Source organism: Aptenodytes patagonicus, chromosome 4, assembly GCF_965638725.1.
Source record: "Aptenodytes patagonicus chromosome 4, bAptPat1.pri.cur, whole genome shotgun sequence".
Lineage (NCBI taxonomy): Eukaryota > Metazoa > Chordata > Aves > Sphenisciformes > Spheniscidae > Aptenodytes > Aptenodytes patagonicus.
Window position 1 is genome coordinate 67,635,516 of NC_134952.1, and position 21,954 is coordinate 67,657,469.

Here is a 21,954-nt window from a genome sequence, read left to right on the forward strand (position 1 = left end):
CTGTGGCCTGTGCCGCCTGCTCTGCTTTGCTGGGCAGAGCTGCAGGGAGGTTAAAGCGCTGCAGTGCTGAGCAAGAGCAAAGATGACCTCTGGGCAAGAGTATGTTACAAACGTAAATACTGATGTATGGTTTACGTGTGCGTGCACGCAGAGCAAGGCCCTTGCCCAACAGCGGTGATGAAAACCCTGTGTAATCAGCCACGACCCCCGCCCCGTGCAGGTAGGCTGTGAGGGGGTGTTGACACAAGTTGCCCTCAGTGCCAGGAAAAGCTTCCAGCCCTTCCTGGGGGGCCAGCTTCTGTGAGCACCCCATGTGAGAGCAAGGGCTGTTTTTCTTAAAGCTTGGCTGCTGTCCAAGGCGATCCTGATGAAGTTGGACAGGGAACCACCATGGTGCTACTGGGACACAGCTGCCCTCTTTCTCTCCCACAGCCGTGCATGAACCAGCAGGTCACAGGGACGCTCATTACAGGACAAACGCTCCGACTGCAGAGTAACCTGGGAGCCATTTCCCAACTACTGTGAAAGGGCAGGCGTGAGGAAAGGGCAAAGCTATCCAGCAGGTTTCCCGACACACTACCCCAGCTCTTAAAATGCACCTACCTGAGCAGTGATTACTATATGCTTACCACTATGGGATATATGCATATATCTAAGAGCTGATCAGCTCCAAACTGAGCTGGGATGTGGACTGGCAACAAAGGATAACGAAAAAGGACTCGCTTTAGTCCTAAAAGGACGGGCTGGGGCTCAGCTGTAGGAAACTGCTAGGTCTTCTTTGAAGTCAAGGCTGCTGCTTTCAAAGGAGAGTGAAAGTAGGTTTAAGTTCAGCTGTAAAAGCAGTAGTAATTAAAAATAGTAGTGATCTCGGGGTTACTTCTGTGGATGAGTTAAAACCCTCGGCTGTTATTTTCTCCTTATCATTTCTTTTAGGATAACTGAAAAGTCTTCAATCCATGCAGAAGCCAAAATATATCCTTTTATTAAGGAGGCCCAATTTGTTTCTTTCCACTGTGTCACAGGATGACATTGCTCACCATGACAACTACCCAGGGTGTTTTTCTGTTTCACAAAAGAATTATCTTTTTAAGATGGACTTATTTTAGAGAGAGGGCTTTCTGATTTCTTGGTATTGTAATATATCAAAATATAAAAGACAAAAATAGCAAGTTAGAACATGTCGCCCTGATGCAGCAAAGCCCATGGACGCTGACAGAGCACAGAGATAGAAGGTACTTTGCACTGGTTAACACTGGGTGAACGTCTTTGTAGGCAAAACCTTGGTTATCAGAAGCTTTTTATGGCAGGAGCTGAGGCCCAGGGTGAACAAGACAGTCACGACACAGCTTGAGAAGCAGAAACTTTTCTGGTAGTTTGCGATGTGGTGGAAGAAGAAAAATCCATTTGTAGTGACACAACTCTAGAAGCCAATTCTTTATTAAAAGATCTTTTAAGCATTCCAGTACAGACTTATCTGCTCCACTGTAGCTTTGAGTTGATGAAGACGGAACAAATGTTTAAAAAAAAAAAAAAAAAGGCAAAATGGACACCTCTATAAAATTAAGAAGTCGATGAACTATGGACACTGATTACACCAAACATGAACACCAAACCACAGGAATTACACACAGTCCTAAGGCAAACTGTAACAAATGTACGCAATTGCACTTAAGTCTGTAGACAGTTACTACACACACCGCTGCCCAAGCACTCGCTATCCTGGGTCAAGAGGACACCCCGCTGGATATCCCTGCATTGAGAACAGCAGCTTCGGAACCAAGGAATACCCGGAGTGTTGCTATACCATACGTTCGGCTTGTTGGGTGAGTGACCAATAGACCTAGCAGTGCCCAACTGAATTTATTTAAGAAAAATTAATACTAAACCAATTTCACTGGTATCTGTTGTTTTGTGCTTCTCCATTAGCTATAAACCCTAATGCCTTTGACCACAGCACATCTGCCTGCTGAGACAGAAAAGGTGATTTGATACCCTGATCCTGTGGAAGTCAGCGGAAATCCTGTAAAGAGTTGAAGCTCCTCACAATTTTTATTTCCCCTAAGTATGTAAAAAGTGGTAATATTGCTGATTTCTCTCCACAGCCCTGTTCTCAGCCACAAACTGTGCTCCATGATTATTCTCCAACCCTGAGCTTTTCAACCAAAAGGGACTGATTGTACTGAGGACCCTGTGTTAAACGAACTGTTGGATCTCATCCCCACTTCAGTCTCTTGCACTATGCTCACCTTCCAGAGAGACCAGCTCTCCTAAATCAAGGCTGCAAATGACATTTTAGCGAGTTCCCCCTACAAAGCGTGAAACCCCCCTTTCCAGGTGGCGGAGAGACGGAGCTGGAGCTCCAGTTGCAACCTCAACACCTCTCCTAGTAAATCCTCCAGCAACATGAGGCCCTTTGTGCCTTCCATGTCCTCACAAGAAAAACAAGTATCTAGCTGGACAGCATTTTTCACCTTTCTGCACCCACAGTCCACCCTCCTGCAGTGCCTGTACAGTGAGATATACCTCTGCTCCAAGGGGAGTGTTCAGGCAAGAAAATACTCATACCAGATCCAGTGGAGTTTAGAATCCATCCCTAAAAGGCAGGAAAAAAGCAAACACTTGTTACAGTTTGCTCAGTAGGTCACCCTTAATGTTCAGTTCAGTCTGTAATAAACAAAAAATACCATTCTTTTCGTTGAAACAACAGATGCACGGGAAAGATAGGGAGCTAGAGAGCAAACAGATTCTGTTTCGTTTCATTCAAAGTGTAAAACACCTCTGCTGATCTTTCAATAATAAACCTCTCTGACAGGCAACTGCTGCTGTTAGGACAATTTGCTCTCTGACCTCAAGTTGAAAGGAGCTCTCTGCTAGGCAAGGGAATTTTGGCGGTCCCTGGGGTGTAAAGCTGGTTGCTTGCAGAGCTGCTACAGGCAGCAGGAGGCTTATTGACTAGATGATAGGAGAAAAACCTAGAAGTACAGCTTCATCATAGTAGAGCAGTACCTAGCTCTGGTGGAGAACCCTATGTCAAGAGGTTTGCTGGCCGGACATTACCGTGGCACTGCTAATTTGATCCCCTGTTACCACTATGAAAACCACTTCCATTTTCCCCAACATGGATTTACTCCACTGACTTCATAGTCCGTGCACTCCAAATTCAGTGCCATACACCTATGTCCCACTCAACACGTGAACGTGTTGGCAAAGCTCACTCTGCCAACACGGTATCGGTGTCAAAACAGCCCCAAAATGGAAATGCAAGGGCAGGGACTTGTTCGAATGACTCTTCAGTGAGAAGTGTCAAATGATGAAATACCCACCACCCAGGAAATTGCAGGCTTTTCCCCGACTCAGAGAAAAACAAGGTTTGGTGCAGTTGTCACTAAATCTTAGGGGAGTTGACTGTTATCTTGGTAGGAAAAAGCGGTATTGTGGTTCAGGAGGTAGAGACCAACAGTTCTGGTAATGGAGTGTTTCTACAAAATGCGATGCTTTTCAATCTGGAGCCGAGTCTTGCCGTGTGCAGCATGAAGGAATCCACACAAACCAGTGTGAAGGTACCTCTGTTCTTAATGGAAGGAGGAACAGGCAGACTACTGGGCCACTTGGCAAAGCATTTAATCTGCAACAGTAGCGCATTTACTTCAGAATGAGATGCAGAAAACTAGAGTAAACAGGCAGGGAATAACCTGTGTGTTAAGAAACGCATCTCTCTAATCTCCTATCAGTTACTGATTTGCTTTTCCTTAGAGCAAAATGGCTTGTATCTTAGTTTTAGGTATGTGCTAATTTATCTGTGAAATTTATTGGTAGCTATACAAAGTACCTGTTAAATACGGGTAAGTTTTCAATTTCAATACAATTAAGTGGTTCCACAGGTAAACCGCACTGCATGCTAAATTCTTTCTCCCATCCATTTTCAGGCACTGATTTCCATGTCAGGAGACATCCTTTCACCACAGCATGCAATTCTGAAGTTAGCCATGCTTTGAGCAGGAGGCTAGGCTAGATGACACCCAGAAGTCCTCTCCAATCGAAGGTTTTCTGTCACTATATAAAGGCAGTAATAGCAACCGCCAATACATCTTTATCTAATCATCTGCTATTTTGCAAAGCTTTGTCTTATCCCTTCCTTTATAAAATTTAAAAGAAGTTATGGATGGATCCTTCCTCTGAGAGGATAACCACTCTGTTAGAAGAAATAAAAGCCCCCAACCACTTTTATTCTCTATGAAATTAGGCAATGAGATAGGGATAGAACAAAAAATGCCCCAAAACCTCCAATGAGAAGAAAAACTGTCATTTCATGTTACATCTGGGTCAATGTTTAGAAGCTACTCTAACTGCCAGGTCATTCCTCAGAGCACCTGCTCTTCATTTGCAGTGTTTTTCATTAGCAGCCTGCATTTAATACTATGTCTTCAGCTTGGCAAGTATCCAGCACTGCTCAAAAAAAAAAATCAATGTGTACTTGTCACAAACACCCCCAGCACCCTTAATATCTTTTGTCTAGATAGATGGCTAGCTGGCCGAACAGAAATGAGCAGCATTTGGAACAGGACAGCGTCGATGGAGCTCGTCCAAATCCCTGCAAGCACGCTCAAGCCTGTCTGACACTTGACACCAAAGCCACCCCCACAGCAACTCCCTCTCCAGAACTTGGCTCTAACCCTTCACTGTGCCCAGAGCAAGACTGCTGTGTGCTGCGGTTAACCCTTTGCTAGGAACTATCGGACTTGCTGTTTTAGCAGGTTACTTCTTTGGCAAGAGAAAGGCTGTCAGCTGTTCACGCTGCAGCGAAAACCGATCACAGCTACGTTCCCGAAGCAGCTCTCTGAACCTCTGTGGGTGTGACCTCTCCTTAAGTGCTCAGCAGAGGCTGCGTTTTGCCATTTTTGCCACAAATGGGTGGTGGGAATCTTCAAACTTGCCGCAGACTGAGAACCTGCTCTCGCTGGTAACAACTAAAAGCGCCCCTCTGCCTCAGGTAAGCAAGGCTGAGCCCAGGACCACGACCAGCAAACATTCTGATCTCGGGTGAAGACTGAACCCCAACCCTGGGGAAAATCTGGGGAGAGAGAAGGGATTATTATTGTAAACCAGTGATGCACTCGTTACGGAGGCCTGGGCAACAAAATCCGATACAACAGAGATTTACATATACCGACTCACAAGCTCTTTGTACTTATGAACTGAACATACATGTTATATACACCATGTAACACACCAAGTGATCCGACAAAAACAGCGTACTCTCTAAACACCTAGTATTTAATGCTGTCAGTACAACACTGTGCTCTGCTGGGTGCTGCTAGGCCTTTGACCAGAGGCAAGGAAAACATGTGGAATGACTGCCAAAGGTGTAACCCTGGGCTAAAAGGAAAGGGCTAAAAGTAATGAAGATGCGTACTTCACACTGGAAAATGAGTATCAGGCCAGGCATCTCAGAAATATTTTTCCTTATTGCAAGGTGATTTAGCATCAGGCAACTTCTCTTTCATTCTTTTTTTGTTTTATTTTCACAATTGTGCTGTTGGAAACATCCATAGAATCAAAAACACTGCGGCAAGTCTGAGAAGAGCCCAGTTCTTCTCTGCCCATATTTCATTGCAACAGGGTGACTCGGAGGCCACAGGAGCTGCACACCTGATGTGGAGTGGAGGAAGAAGGAGGGTCTGAACGAGGCACGCTGGGACAGATCTTCACCTGCTGCCAACACGTCACCTGCAGTCCATGTCACAGCAGCGATATGAGCTGGCTCAGAGCTCCGGCCCCCCATGCCTCACTGCACGCAGACTCCCTCCGGAAAGGGAAGTGGAAATGCTTCCTTGAAGTATAAAACTACCTTCTGGTGTCTGAATATCTGACACCTACTAGAAACAATACCCAAAACTTATAAAAATTACCTTAGGTTATTATAATGCTCTCTCCTTTCTCTAGCTTGCCTGCTTTGGGCATTTTACAACTCCCTGTATACCACGAAGAGACACAGGAGATCATAACTAACTGAAAGAAACCTTCAGCGGAGGGCAGGAAAATCCTCATATATTTATGAAGAAATAAACTCTCCTGTCTTACACATCCAAAGAATCTTGATTAGTAAACTCTTCGAAATTAGCTGGTTTTCTTTTTAAAAAAAAAAAAAAATTCAAGTTGATGAGAGTCTCTGGATATCAGAAACGTACAGCTTTTTCCCTCCTCTGTGCTCCTGTCAAGCACTGGCACACCAAAGAGAAGATGGTGCAAGGGGCTCCTACGTGGTCCACAGAGACTGTACAGGCTTTGGAGCCAATGGAGGAACGTTTCCATCTGTCCAACGGCACGTGGCTCCAGCCTGCTCCGTCTCCTTGGAGCTAGAGGATCACGGATGATGGCGGCGAGAGCATAAAGCCTTGCAAAGCAGCACTGTCTCAGGAAGTTGTTCAGCTACACCAAATGCCACTGGCATCAGAACCTAAACACTTCTGAAACTTCTCCCTTATTTTTCACCTGCTTCTCCTGAAGCACAGGGGAGTTTTTAGTGGCTGCACAGCAGAAGAAGACAACAAACATGCTTTTTGTCTACCTAAAAACACTGTGTGTTTGTTCCCCCATATATTAACGTACAAGCCAGCATGTGGCTCAGAGACTCAGACTTACACAGTTGCCGGGTAACTAAGGGTCCTGGGTAATACAAGTAGGTATGAAACAATTGTGCAACACCTCCAGCCTTAGGTGAAAGCCCAGAGCCTCGTCTACATGAACAAAGTGATGTGCAGAGCTGCTGGGACTACAAACCCAAAGAAATAGCTGCCTCAATGCTGACTGGAATAAATAAACGCAGCAAAATGCGATCAGCCATAAGCAACAACAGGGCATTAGGCACCGAGGGAGCAGTGGCATCTTCTATAACACTGGGAACAGAAGAGATGGACAAGACACTGAGTCAACCTACGAACAGATGGATGTGTTCTCCTGTAGCACGCTGTGTCCAGATTATGGCAGGAAAAGATAGCTGTGGCAGGTCTTCATGCCCACCTCCCGCTGGAAGCAAAACTGCGGCTGAAGGAGAAGTTGATCTCACCATTTTTGTACTTTCCCCATGCTCCAAATGGCACTATGACAACTGTGCTGTTGTCTTCAGTGCCGAATTGCATTGCCTGAGAGAAGAAACAAATAGTCAGCATCATCATCTTGCTTGGAAAAGGAAACAAGTGTCTGGCTCCACATGGGACAGCAGGCCCTGAGGCCCAAGACTTCCTTGCCCCTTCCCAGCCCTGATGCTGCATTCTGGTATGCCCCAGAGCTTTCCATAGGATATGCCACCACCCAGAACCCCGGTGAGAAACTGGCCATTTCTGTCTATGCTGATGACATACTCAGCGCAGGAATAAACTGCAGTTACGGTCCCACGCAGTTCAGTGGATCGTGAGCTAAGCAAGTTCATTGAAATGATGCCTGGCAAGGATGTGGCAAGACACAGGGTAAGCAAAATGCTAGCCGGCGGGACTAGTGAATGTCTCAACCAGCATAGTTCAATTCACTTGAATGTGTGGTTGTATATTTGTTCTTGTTTTTAAAACCAAACCAAACCAAACCAAACACAACAACAAGCATTTTGTACCAAGAGAAGCCCTGGCATTACCTGCTCAGTAACAACGTGGGCAGCTTCGGCAGGATCATGGCACTGGTTAATGAAGTCGCAGATCTCCTGACTGTTCACCATGAAGTTAATACCGTCTGTAGTAAGGACCAGGAAGCTGTCATCCGCATGATGCAACTGCAATAAAGGCACACAGTATGCACAACGATGGAGTGAGTGCTGCAAGGCAAATTAGCTGCCGCCTTTTTTTTTTACACTCTGTTGCAAAGCACTTTTTCTGGGGGTGCTGCGTGCTCTCCTGCTTTCTGTGCAAGATCTAACTGGAACCCCCAAACCCTCGGCTAGCCAAAGGCTGCCCCTTGAATTCTCGAGCACATCCATTAGCCACACAGACTGTGTTCCCTGTACTAGAGGAGAGCGTCTTAAGGTGCTTCCAGTTCTAGGAAGCAGCCCTCTGAATACACTGAGACCAAAAGACCAGATCCAGATGTTACCCAGTAAACAAAATGCTTCCTTAAACTGAGGATTTCAAGGAAGACACAACAGCACTGCGGTCATCTCCCTAAACCCCTCAGGCCTAGTGGGTGGTGTTTAATTAGGACCAACTGAATATAAATTCCCCAGGCCCTGGGAGGTGCACTGGGGCAAAGTAACAAACAGAATATGAGCTGAGAGGAGAGCCTTCCTGCAAAAGTGAAGACAACTGTGCTGAATACCTTCTGGGTGGTTAATTTGTTTTCTGGACAACTACAGAGCTATGGTAAGATGCATGCAACTGCCCTTTCCTCCTCTCTTCCTCCCAAGTGTGCAAACCTCTATGTATTCTACTTTTTTCAATGACAGCCCATCCATATCCCACCTATTTCTCAGTGATGGTTTTATATCAGCATTAATCTCAAAATTATCCATTTGACCACAAGCCCCAAACAGACTAACACCTTTGTATTTCAGTAATGAATATCACGTGTTATCTTTCTTCCCTCATCCTATTTTGTACTGTGATAAATGGGATTTAGAAGTTGATCTGGTTGAATTTAGTATCGGGGCCAGATTCTTTTCTGTCCTGTTAGTGTTAATCTGAAATGACTTAATTAGAATTGGTCCCTGGTTACTTCACCACAAATAAAAAACAATGCTTGGCCATCAGGCTTCACCTGGGCACATGTCGTGTGGGTACCGCCACCTACATCAAATACCTATGATGCCCCTTAGTCCGAATGTTGCTGTCCCTGTTAACCAGGCCTTCTTTTACCTGAACCCTTTTTGTTTCTGGCTGGGCTATCACACCACTGTTTTTAAGATCCAAATCTCCTATGCTCCGCGTCATTGCAAGTCTACCATTCACATGAGGTTGTCCCAGACTGTTCCAGGCAACGAAGCCACCGCACTTCCTAATCCTGTCCAGAGGCACAAAAGAAAAAGCGAATATGAGTTACTGCTTCACACTATTACCCCTGTCTCTATCTGCAATTTCTGTCACTAGCTACTGATGCAGAATGGGGTATGGAGGACCTAAGCTGGGAGACTGAGGGTTGGCTTTTGCTGTTTGAAGGGCTTCACAGAAGGGATGTGGCTTGGTGGGCTGAGTCCTGACCTGGGAACCATAGTGCATTTCTTCAGGTCTTGGCTCTAACTTGGCAGTCTTGGACAAGTCTGAACCATGTCACGGCTCTGTACCGAGTCCTAGCTGTGCTGATCTTACTGCCGAGACAGTTTACGCTCATGCAGGGCTTTCCACATCCCCAGTCCTCTAAACGGAACCAAATGAATTAACTGGAGCTGTGCCGCTTTCTGCCAGCTCAGAGGTGATCTCGGGGCATTGTGTTCAACTCTCTGCTTTCTTCCAGGCCCAACCCAGCAGCAGAACACAAGCACATCCTGACCGAGGCCGTTCCCTGGGAAGACACATCATCAGCCGACAGGTACCTTTCCTTCTCCTCCTTTCTTTCTGGAGTATGGTCAATGGTGAGTTTCATGGCCTTTCCCTTTCGACACAGCAGAGCACGACTGTCTCCCACACTTGCCACAACCAGCTCAATACCGTCCCGGAGCAGAGCCACTGTTGCAGTGGTCCCAGAGTTCATCAGAGTTGCTATAAACGTCACATCAAAGAGAGAGGTTTTAGCACTGCCTCAAAGCATGGGACCATTTATAACAGCAAGAGTTTCAATTGGTAAAATGAAGACAACTTGTGCTCTACATTACCAGTAAGTAACTGCTTTTAAGTTTAAACTAAATCTACGTATTAAAAAAAAAAATACAGCACACATGCATGCATGTAGGACACAGAGATAGATAGAGAGGAAGTGGAAAGGATAAGTATTTCTGTGCAACAACATGGCTCCATGCAAAGAGGGCAAGTGGAATAAAAGCGGTACAAGGTACAGTGGCTTCCTTTCAGCCTGTACCAAATAGTTTTTCTGTCCCACTAGCTCACCTCAAGTTACAGCGTTATCGTCCTTATCCCTGGGCACAGTGACTGCATGGGTAGCCCACCATAAAGCTGATGGCTCTTCCCTTCTGTTAGGTGGTGAAGTGGGCAATTGAGTAATAGTAATTGTAGCTCCGCGTAGTTCACCGGAAGAGAAACACTAGGTTGCTCCTTCACCCTAGTCTGTGGGGTCCTGCCGTTGCTGTCAGAGTTGTTACAATCTCCCTCTGCTTCCCCCCGCCTTGCCAAGAGACAAAGGGTTCAGCCAGCAGGCCAGTGGCTTTTTTCAGAAAGGGACGCTGCTCCCTTCAGACCCTGTCAACTTGCTGGAGGTCCCAGTGCAAAGGTGAAGCTGGATTCTGTCTTGCCTTGTGCCTGCAAACCGATGCAGTCAGCTGGTGGTGGCTCTCCCGGCCATCTGCCCTGGGCACTGGTGGGATCACTTGACAGGGGTGTACAGTGACTGCCTAGAGGGCAAAACAGAGCCCTCACAGTAAGGGAGTAACCCAGTGAGAGGTGCCTGGAAAGCAGTAACTCCTGCCAGCTTGAGCTATTACAGTAAAACGTCTGGCCAGGACAAGCTATTGCCTGGAACACATTTGCATTCCCAGCCAATGCAAATCCCCTTGAAAGGCCCTCTGTAGGTCTCCTGCATTCTGGGATTTTCCAGTTTTCCAGGTTTTAAAGGCAAGCCAATTCGAGAGGCGTCTTGGGCTAACTTAGGAATGAGAATCCCCAGTTATATTCCTGTTTTCACATGACTAACAGTTGAAGATCTTCCCACCATCACTTCTGCAAAGCTCAGCTACAACTACATGCACTCCTTCCTCTGGCCCTGCAGCCCTGACCCCGGGGAGGCGGGATGGATCTGAGGCAGGACTGTGCGTTTGAGCCCGAGGAAGGCCAGCCAGCCCCATCTCTGACCAGCTGCCAGCAAACGGCATACACGTGGCACGACCCCCTGCGTACTATGGAAACAAAAATGCGAGTGCTCTGGGATCTTGGCGACCTCTTTCCCCAACCCTGAGAGGCCTCGGCACCCTGTAAGTAAAACAGGGTTGGGAGTAAATTGAAGTGCACAGAGCCCTGAAAGATGCATTGAGCCTTGTTGCGCAGCGAAAGCAGTGAGTTGATGAATCAAAAAAAAACCTCACAGAACAGACTAAACAAAGCTTGTGTTATTATTTAAAACAGGTATTATTACTGCAGTGAGGACTTGGTTTAGCTATACACTTAACCAACACGTCAATCGTGAACATCAGCTGTGGTGACCCAGGTCAAATCTTGGACTATGTTACGGCTGCCATGCAGGCTACGATATTCAAAACTATTTAGATGCTGGTAGCTTCGGACTATTCAGGTAAGCACTGACATCCTGTTTCTAATTTGAAGCAAGAACTAGTCCAGTGCAGGCTCACTTTGAGGCACATTATAAAAGTAAGATGCTAACAAGTACCAGTGTGATTAGAAATTTTAGTAGAACCAGTAAAATACCTGTTTTAGCCAACAGTTAAAAGAAGTGAAATGAAGAACCTACGTAAAACTACCTTTCTATTTCACAGAAAACACATTTTATTTAGACATTAAAATTAATGCAGAACTGCCGCTACTCTCCCATTTCATTCCTTGGTTTTGGAACTATGCTGACAAACATAAGCAGTTTCCGAAAAAGTTAAGATCCGTAGTCTTTAATTCATAAATGACTGGAAACATTTGGACATTCAGGTGAATCTCCATCTTTCAAATGCAAACTCTCAAAGAAAAGAGCCGCTATCACAAAATCAAGGGACGGCACTAAAGAACAATTCAAGATATTGTCCAGAATTGTGGTAATGGTCATAGTGACTTGAGCTGTATGTACGTTTATTAATTAAATAGCACTCTTAGAAAAATAAATGCTGCTCACGCTCTCTTCCTTGGAACCAGTTCATGATCTGGGTAGGGGTGCAAGCACGTGGATGTAGCTAGACTAAAAGCTTTATGTGATTTCTAGCACAGCTCGAAAACACAGGAATGATGATGGGATAACATTTCTAATGCTTTACTACAACTGCTGCTAGGTTATTTAATAATATCAAAATACATTGCATCAGCATATATATTGGTTTTAACAATTAAAGAGTTTATTTTGTTTTCCTAACAATATCACTATAAAACTAAGATCTTTCAATAGGTTCTTAACACTCACTGGACAACTTTTACTGCAAGTCATCTCAACTAATGTGACAAAGAGGATGTGGGAACCTTCCAGTAGTCCAGGCTAGGAACCGCCGGACTCCTTCACCTGGGACAAAATTAAGCAGATCTCTCTTTCCACTGAAGCCCAGCATATAGTGTCCAGGGCCTCCAGTTCTAGAGCTGCTGACCAGGTACAGTGTCTGCCACAAATAACACGCACACAGAGGCAAATAGGAAATTCACCCAGGGACTTTGTTCAAACAAAATAAACCTGCAACACTGGAGATGAAAGAATAAGGGCTGCAGAACAGGGGAAGTAGTCACTCTTGGGTTTGCCTGCATTGTCTTTTGCAGGTCATATAGGAAGTACTTGAGGCTTACACATGCACCTTTGGCCACAGATAAATCAGCCTTGGTATTTCTGGGGAATTGCCACCATTCTCACCTTCTCACTAAAACTATGTGACAAAACCAGTTTAAATTCAGCCAAAATAAAAGCTACAATATTTTTGGAGGTAAGTAACCAACCAACAAATCAACCAAAGAATTTTATCAATGCTAGAGGGCCAGCTGTCTCATATATGGAAAGAGTGGCCACTCTGAAGAACATCTTCAGTACAGAATATGGCCCAATCTGTTTCCTCAAGGTACTTTATTTATTTATGTATATATATATATTTATATATAACACAAAAATGGGGAGTTCAAACCAGTGCCAACTAAAATGGGGCCATCTTAAAGGCGCTGAATTGAAGTATATGAATCATTCTGACCCACGAGAAAATATGCAAAATAAACACCCTTTAATATCGTAATTAGTATCTTCTAACTTGATTAGGTAATAATCAGGGCCCTTAGATAAAAAGGCTGCCTTTGTAACGTTGATGGATTTATGAAATATTTAAGTACAATTTCTGCAGCTCTCCCTTTTCCTCAGTGTTGCAGGTTAACATATTCAAAGAAATAAAAATCATATGTTTGAATGGTAACGTAAAAAAACAAAACCAAAACCCACTACTTTTTAAATTTAGTTATTTTTAGATAACTTTTGCTGTTTGCTCAGCATAATAAGATTCCAGGAGTGCCTTTCAAACATAGATACACCAGTTAATGCCTGGCTATGTTTTAATAAGATGGCTATTCCAGAAATGAGTGGCCAATGCAATTAGAGTTGGATGTACTGAACATGGAGGTCGATGGAAAGACCCCCTGTTGTTTTCTCTGAGTAGTGGATCGCAGTGAACAGGAGCAGTACCTTGTAGGACCGCACTAGGCCAGGAGAGGGTTTGTCTTACGTTTCTCCAGAGAGATGCTCAAATTTCCTCAAGCACATGATTCACTTCCCTATTTCTGTCCTTGCTGAGCAAAGCTATTCAGCCTTTACATTTCAGTTTTTATGGCTGGTCAAAAATATCAGAAAATTCTGTCTATCTCCGTTAACAGTTGTCCCGTGGATAACGATATATTTGTTGGATGTGAGCTTCCTTTACTGTGTCCTGTACCTAAGTTTAGCAGCGATTTAAAAGTGTCTGGATATATTTAAATGCGTGGAAGTGAATGAAAATGCACTTTTTAAGAGATATGAAACACCATGCTTCAGGGCTCAGGCATATCTCTAAGCTGTTAATGATTAGAAAGGATTTAGGTGGAGGACAGATTACCCCAGATCTGCCTACAGCAAGTTTCTTACGCTTTTGTGTGAAACAACAGGTACAGATCACTGTCAGAGGGGATACTGGACCAGTCTCCAGCAGGCCAGTACAGCACTCCAACAGCACTAGTGAACTGCACACCAGACACAGTAGCAGTACCTGGGACACATACAGGTACCTTTTTTTTTAATTGAAAGCTCACAGAAACTATTATGCTATGTATTTTCCATCTATAATTTCAAATACTCTGTAATTGTAAAGTGACCTACAAAGGGCCGTACCCTTGAAGACATAGCTAGGTGCTCCAACAAGGCACATCTCTAGTCCTGTTAAATTTGTGCCATTGTATGAGGTTTTTACCCCTTAAATAGTACTATAAACAATGTGTCAAACAATATCCGTGCTATTTTGGCTACAGGGATTTGTCCCAGGACTTATGTTCCTTCAAACACCCAGGCACACACTTTCAAAGCTGGTCGTGTGTAGTAAAGACCTGGACATCCTGAACATGCACTGGTTTTTTTTGCAGATAGAGTGAAAGGAGTGAACCCTGGCAGGGTCATCTACTGGAACAAGACTAAGCTACTACTTTCCACTTCGTCAGCTATGGCCAGGTTTCAAAAGGAGTCTTGGGAAGCATCCAGCGTATCCCAGATATTCAGTGTTACACAACCAGCCACCATTTTCAAGATACTTTAGCAACAGTATTGACTGTCACATCTAGAATAGCCACAATTAATCAGAAATTTTGCTGGCAAACTGAATCAGTTTGGAAGTAGGCTTCTAACAAGGATACAGGCCAAGCACTGAAATTTTATTAACTTTCAAAACAGCAGCAACAACAAAAATATCCACACCAAGCAGTCAACATAGTATTGAATTATTTTAACAACAGATATGCAAAAAGTTTAATTTGTTCAGAAATCCGCACTTGTCTTTGCACCCTGTTACTCCACTCTGCCTTATAGCTTGATTTTCAGCTGGGCAACCAGTCAAGAGCACAGGGCACTTTTAGATCCCACTGGCTCCTGCAAGAGCTTACAGGTGCTCAGCCTACCTGAGAAACACTGTGTGCTTGCCAGAGTGTGGCCCCTGTGGATGTTTGACAGCACTTTTGCCCTCTATTTTGCTTGACCTCAAGCTTTTCTAATGAAGAGGGTTTGTCCAGTATCTTGGCAACTGTTACGTAAATTTGCTGGCATTTGCATTGTATTTCATTAAGCAGCACCAGGCAGTTAAATGATACCAAAAAAATCCTAAAATCCTGTAAGCAGTTCCAAAATGCTCAGCTTGCTGCACAACTTGTCTGTCAAATATTGTTGTTATCCAGTTCCGTAAGTCTCATGTACAACATGCTATAATCAGAAACCGTTTTTGGAATAACAGAATAATATACCAAGTACAGTTCCCAATCCTTCTCCTCAAGGAGCTGCTCTGACGCTTAAGAGAGGTCACTTCAATGAGCCAAACCAAGAGCTGTCCTACTAACAAAGGGGTGGGGAAGGGGACAAATACAACAGATCTTCATGTTAGTGAAAACGAAAGGTCCTGATCCAGGGAAGCACATAATCCTGTATTCAGACGCTTTCTTGAATTTGGGCTTTTAAGAAAACGTATTTGCAAGGAGGCTCTTGGATAAAAATCACATCTGCTCTGCTGATGTCTCTCTCATGAGCTCAGTTAAAACTCACCCCATAGGTCAAAAATTACTCTGGACTTTTTTACCACATCATTATTTTTTAAAAGATTTCAATAGAAAAAAATAAAATGGGATATAATGGGGAAATGAGCTTTATAGATTTAATCCCCCCTTTTTAAGGGCTGCATTTGAGGACTTAAGACTTTTTTTCTGATACCCCTCATACCTTAGCTTGTACCAGGTAAGAGGAAAGGTGCGTATCCCTCACAGTGCTGCAATAGTCAGGCTACCTGTCCTGCCAGGAAATTTTTGAGTCTGCCTAGATTCATCCTGCAGTTAAAGTGCAGGAAGCCACTCCATTACTTGATTGTATTCATTGATGCTTAAGAAAAGTAGCTTGAGAATACAGTATCACTTCACTCCCTAGAGGGCTTGTTGGTTTCAAGCCTTTCTTGGAGAGAAAACTTTTACAGTTTCTGTTCTCTGAAATGACCTCAGTCATTTTGCCAGCACCTGCACCAGCACTGGGACAGCTTTTTTGTTGGTTTTCTTTTGTTGTGGTGGTTTTTTTTTTTAATTGGGTTTGTTTTGTTTTGTTTTGTTTTTAAGACTGGCTAAACTGACTCTTAAAATTGTATCTCATGGCTGAGGAAACTCCTATGACAGATAGGGGACCTCTATCTCCCTTCCCAAGTTACTCTCTATAAGCTTTAGATGTACTTAGTCTCTAGACATATATACAAGAACTTGATTAACAGCCAGGACTAAGGAGTCTAAAAGGGCTGGTGCCAGCTTTACCGCAGCCTTACCACAGCCAACCTTGTTTTCCTCTTCACTGCTTTTTTCCCTTTCACACTCAGCTACTCCTGTGATTCTGTTTGTGCAGAAGCAATACTGATTGTATTAATTTTGGCTTACGTTCCTCCTCAGGTGCAGCATCCAAGTTAGAAAGGGGAACTTTTGACACTGTTGCTTTAAACCCACAGGAATAACAGCTTTTTTAAAAAAAAAAGCAAAAAACAAAACCCAAAAAAACCCAAACACCAAAAACCCCAACAAAAAAAACCAAACCAAAATCCCCCTCCAGGTTTCTCGCACAGTAAAGTTATGCTCCTTGCAAATCTAAATCACTCTTTGCTAACTTGGCACACACTTTCCTTGACAGAATCACATTAAGAGAAATTAATTGATGATTATGCTAACATTCAGATTAATAACTCCCCCAGTAAATTTGATTTAGACTTTATATAGCCTTTTCATTTTAAGGAGGTAAAGCATAATTGTTTCATTTGCAGTAAGTGATCAGAGCAAAATCCTGTGTTAAGTAAAACTGTTTTCAAGCATTTTTTCTGGACATTTTACTATAAACTACTGAGCAAACAAGAAAAACCTTATTCTCCACACCCATATAAGTAGAATATTTACCTACCATCAGCAGACAGATGAGCGTGCCTTTCATATGCTTTGTTTATTTCTAGAAAAGCTTTGTTCAAAACATTTTCCAAGTTCTCCTCCTCAGCAAGAAATTCTCTGGAAACAAACAAGTAAACAAAAAATTAAACTTCTTTCCAAGAAATATACATCTTGATCAATCTCTTCCATAGCCTTATCTCCACCCTGCATGCATTGACTAATGCTGGATTTCAGTGAAAAGGTAATACGATTTTACTAATGATCTGCACTGGAAGCATAATCCTGTAATTCTGCAAATAGATAAAATTCATCTTCCAACACCCAGGGATGTGACACAGAGATACAGAAGAATGTAAGCAAGCCGTAGGTCAGCAATCACAGTGACCCCCCATCTGAAAACAGTCAAGTCACACTCTCTCTGTGTTCCCAGTCCTTTCCTGGAAGGTGAGTACAATTGTATTTTCCTTCTCTTATCTTTGTGGGCTTGCTCAATGGGGCAGGCACCATGCAGAATAAGTAGTTCATAGCATGTCCATTGTAATGGACTGTTCCAGTCTGGTGTTCCTGCTGTCCCCGCTGGGCTAGGTGGCTATATAACCTAGGAGGATTAGCGACAATATATGACCCACCGGTTCCCTTTCAGTCCTAAGGAAGGAATCACTACTGTAATTCATTTGACACGCATTTACTTGATGCACACTTACTTAATATATTTTTCCATGTACTTATCACAGAAGTCTGCTGCTGCTGCCCCGCCATGTCCATCGTATACTGCAAAGTACAGGATATCCTCCGTCAGCTGGGCATAATCAAACCGGTCTTCATTTTCCTTACGCTTCCCGATATGGCTAGCACAGCCCACGTTGGCCAGGCTGACTTTTGGAATCGGCTTTCCATACTTTATGCTTGGTGGGAGGAGAATAGGTTCGTCAATGCGATTGTCCCAGATGCCAAAGGTGTCCCACGTGGTAGGTCGCCCGCTCCCATCTGGATCGAAGCGGGAAGCACGGCGCTCGGAGGTGGAGCTGTAGCACGCAGCTGTCGGACGCTTCTCGTCTTGCAAGAGGCGGGATGTCAGCACAGCTCTCCTTCGTACTTGATACCCTCCGGTTCGTACCAAATTAATTAAAGTAGCTGTTGACATAACTTGTCTTCACAAAGATTTGTGGGAATAAAAGATCAGGAATAAAAGATAAGCAGCTGCTGGAATGTCTTCGAGAACAAAGAGAAAACTGATCAGGAAACAAGAAGCACAGGAAGGGGAATTTTCAGTTACATCATTCAGGAAACAAGGTCACCCTCAGAGCCCGCTAATCATGCATAGCACAGCACTGCCTAGGAGAAACTACAGAGGAATCTGTATGACTCACTGAGAAACAATCCTACACAGACCAGCCCACATCTAATGGGGAGTACTACAGATAGGTCAAGGTAAGGCATTTCTGCTGGCCACCTGCATAATGATATCCTGAATTGTCAAAGGTTGAAGAGGTTGTGATGGAGCAAATGAGAGTGATAATGACTTTGCTCCATGTCAGCTAAAATATGAATATGTGAAAATATGAGGTAAGGTCATGAAAAAGAGCTTATCACGCATGCTCTTCAAACAATTGCTGAAACATCTGCACTGTGGCTCCCAGGGGGGAAGGCAGGAGAAATATATTTGCTTAGATTTTAAAGAGATTTTTCATTTGCACATGATATTCGGTTCTGTCACATTTATTGAGGACTTGAACAATACTTTTCAACACAGACCTGTAAAGTGAATTGTGATTTTTCTTAGGCTATCTAAGAATGACCACTAAGAGTGAATCCACGGACATACACAACTGCACTCACAAACTTCCCCCCAAAAAAATGTTTTGTCTGGCCTGCAGTTCTCTGCCACCTAACCCTGAAATGGGCTCCCTTGGCTAACACAGGCAAGCAAGATCTTCTACTGGCGTCTCAGATCTCTTTTCTACCCCAAATAAATTAAACACACCACTTGGCTCAGCACAGATAAAAATTCACTGATGATGATTCATCTAGCATGCTGAAAAATGTAGAAAGATTGGCTTATTTAACCTTTTGCAGAGTAACACCCAACTTCATGAAAGTCCAGCAGGCTGGGATGCAGTTTGTAGTAAGTCCATGTTGTTGCACCGGAGTAATTTGAACTGGACTATCAGATCACTGTAACTAACCACACTAAATTTTAAGTGAGGGATTTCTAAATTGCTCAAAGTTTGTTGAGAGCAAAATTATGAGCGGAAGGTATTATATGCCATAATAAAGGAATTAAAAATATGCAGGCTCACAGTGAATGCCAAAAAAAAAAAAGATGGCAGAGTGGTCTGACATAATCGAGCAGCAAAGAGCAACACATATACCCCAGAGACGCTGTAATTCTGAGCTGGAGTGCCTTGCCGTTGTACTTTCCCCATGCCAATCACAATTGCATCTGTAGATTGGAAATATTTGTTAAAACTACTTTTTTAAGTTACTAGACAAAATCCGGGTGCTTGCAAAAACACGCAGTCAAAGGTAACTTAATAAGTGGTTGCTTTAGTAGAAAATGGCTGTGACATGAGCTTTCTGGAGGCCTCCATTAAACTTGTCATTCACAGCTCAAAGCACGTTGCTTCAGATGCTCTTGGTTTACCTTTCATGCAATTCTTAGATGAAGAAAGGTTTCTTTACTTAGCACTTAGAGAGTAACTGTCAACTTGATAAAAGGCCAGACGTGCTGGGAATCACTGTTGTTGCACCAGATGAATATGGGCTAGGCCACCAGGCGAGTGGAACTGACCACTTGGAATTTTAGGATTTTCCATTTTATTGCGGGGTGACAGCAACATCACATCCTTATTTCAGTATACTTACAGGTATTTAAAAACTGATTTACTTTCTTGAGTTGCTTTTTCTTTTGTTACCCTTGACTCATAACAACTGTATGTTAACTTCCTTCTGTGAAACACAGCACGACCAAATTGAAAGCCTGCCAATTAACAAAACCCACACTTGGTTTCACGTCTGTCCGCTTGAAAGGAGAACATGAAATGTTAGCTATATTTAGATTTCCCAATATCCACAGCATGAATCGGAGGATTACTGCAAAATCCCAAGCTAATTAATGCATTTGTTCCCTATCAAATTCAGCTCTCAAAAGGCCTTTTTTTCCAGGCAAGTACAAATACTGATGACGGTTTCGCTTTTCAGGTGTCTCTGCAAGTCAGGAGTAGGAACCTGATCTTTAGTTTCTGTGATGTAAATAGTTATGCTTTCAGTTGGACATATAACAGCCTGCGCTTTCCTAACTGATATGTTTGCAAACACAGGGCAAGCCTATCTGGGCAAAACAAGACCGAGGTATTGAAGAGGGGGGCACTGGTGTTAAAGCCAAAGTCCAAGAGATACAGTTGTAGGTGGAAATCTGTTTTGAGGTGCTCCATCTGATCCTGTTAATCGGTACACGTTTAACTTAAAGAAATAGCTCCTGCAGACAGACATGGAAATACAATGCTTAAAGCGAGCGATTAAACTGTAGTTCAACACACGTGGTGCCCCTTTTACAGGCTGGCTGCTTCCTGGCAGATGGAAATTTTCCAGACTGCGAGAAGGCAAAAAAAAAGAAACCCGGAAGAAAGAGAAGGCACGCCTGCTGCCCCAGGGGATTAAACGTATTTAAAAAGGAATTTAAAACTCTTAACAGGTATAAGTGCACTTGCCTTGCATGCTTTCCAAGCCCCACAGATGTGGGCAGTACTGTATGTTTCTGTATGTTAAGCTCATCTTAAATAATTTTTTTTAAATCTGTGACAATAGAATCTCACCTCCTGCCTCGATAACAAACTGCACGGACAGCAGCAATTTAAAGAGGCTTCTGCTGCTACTTACTAATTACGAATTAGTACCCGACCGACTGACTGAGCTAGGAGAGGTTTATTCTACGTATACAAAAGCTGTGCAGTTACGTTAGGGCAGCACCGTGTGAGCCTCTGAGGAAAGGCTGATGTAACCAGCACAGACCTCCTCTTTAATGCAAGTCCCCCCATGACGGGAGAGGGGTCTCTGCTGCAGCCCTTTCCTCCCGGCTGCGGTGAAGGGCTGGGCCGAGGGACGCGCGGGCAGGTCAGAGGCTACTCCTCGCTTCTCCACCGCCGCCTTCGTGCACGAGCGGAGCGCGGCCTAACGGCGAGGGCGCGGGCCGGGACCCAGCCCCGGCTGCCACATCTAAGCGGGCAGAGCGAGCGGAAACCCCGCGCAGCAGCCGCAGCTGGAGGAGAAGGAAACGCAGAGAAGGGAGGAAGGCAAGTAAGCCCCCAGCCCTGCGAAGCAGCCCCCGGCGCTGCCCCTGCGGCCGCTCGCCCGGAGACCTATGGTGTCCGTTGGTTTCCTCCTTCCCGCCCGCTGTTCCCCCCGCAGCCGCGGCCGCGGCCGGGGCCGCGCTCGCCGGGCCGCCCGCCTTCCCCTGCCGAGGCTCCTGAGACCGCACCTGCCGCCGCCGGCGGAGGGGACCGGTGTCAGTAAGCGGGAGCGGAGCACGCCTCCTCCCCAGGGCAGGCTCGCTGCCCCCGCCCGGAGCCCCGCGCCGCCCATCCCGCTCCCCTCGCCGAAACGGGCGAGCGGAGGGAGACGTTTCCGAGCACTGGCTCCCCACCACGCTCCCCGCGGCGGCCGGGGTCCCCTCTCCTCTCCTCTCCTCCCCTCCCCTCCCTTCCCCCAACCCCAGGCCCCGGGCAGACTGGGCCGTTAAGGGGCCCCGGCGCTAAACGTCGGCGCGGCCGCCGGGCTGCCTCGGGGGACCGGTCCGGGGGGGGGGGGGGCGGGGGCCCTTACCTCCTTCCGCGCCCGGACAGCCGGCGGCGGCGGCGGGGAGCTGCGCCCCAGCGGTGCAAAGCGGCGCCTCCCCCGACCGAGGCTGCCGAGGCGCGGGCCGCGCTGCCGCCCGCTGGCTTTTCCCCCGGCCCCGCCCCGCCGACCAGCCGGAGCCCGCCGAGCCAATCGGGCGGCGGCGGGGGCCGTCCCGCCGCGGCCCTGCCCCCCGCCGCCCCCAATGGCGGCCGCCTCGGCG

At 45.2% G+C, this 21,954-nt stretch overlaps 1 protein-coding gene across 2 annotated transcripts; it reads right to left on the reverse strand.

Annotated features, from left to right (window-relative positions):
* Positions 1-1,403: 1,403 nt before the first annotated feature.
* Positions 1,404-21,790, reverse strand: PPM1K (protein phosphatase, Mg2+/Mn2+ dependent 1K). 2 transcript variants are annotated; one of them, XM_076337078.1, is made up of 7 exons: positions 21,720-21,790; positions 17,603-18,049; positions 16,915-17,015; positions 9,512-9,677; positions 8,838-8,982; positions 7,628-7,762; positions 1,404-7,142 (listed from the first exon to the last, which is right to left on the reverse strand). In XM_076337078.1, the coding sequence occupies exons 2-7, from the start codon at positions 18,040-18,042 to the stop codon at positions 7,011-7,013; spliced, it is 1,119 nt and encodes a 372-aa protein (XP_076193193.1). In that variant the 5' UTR covers positions 18,043-18,049; positions 21,720-21,790; the 3' UTR covers positions 1,404-7,010. The 2 variants fall into 2 exon arrangements, with proteins under 2 accessions (XP_076193193.1, XP_076193192.1); XM_076337077.1 differs by having other exon boundaries at positions 17,603-18,130.
* Between the last annotated feature and the right edge of the window lie 164 nt (positions 21,791-21,954).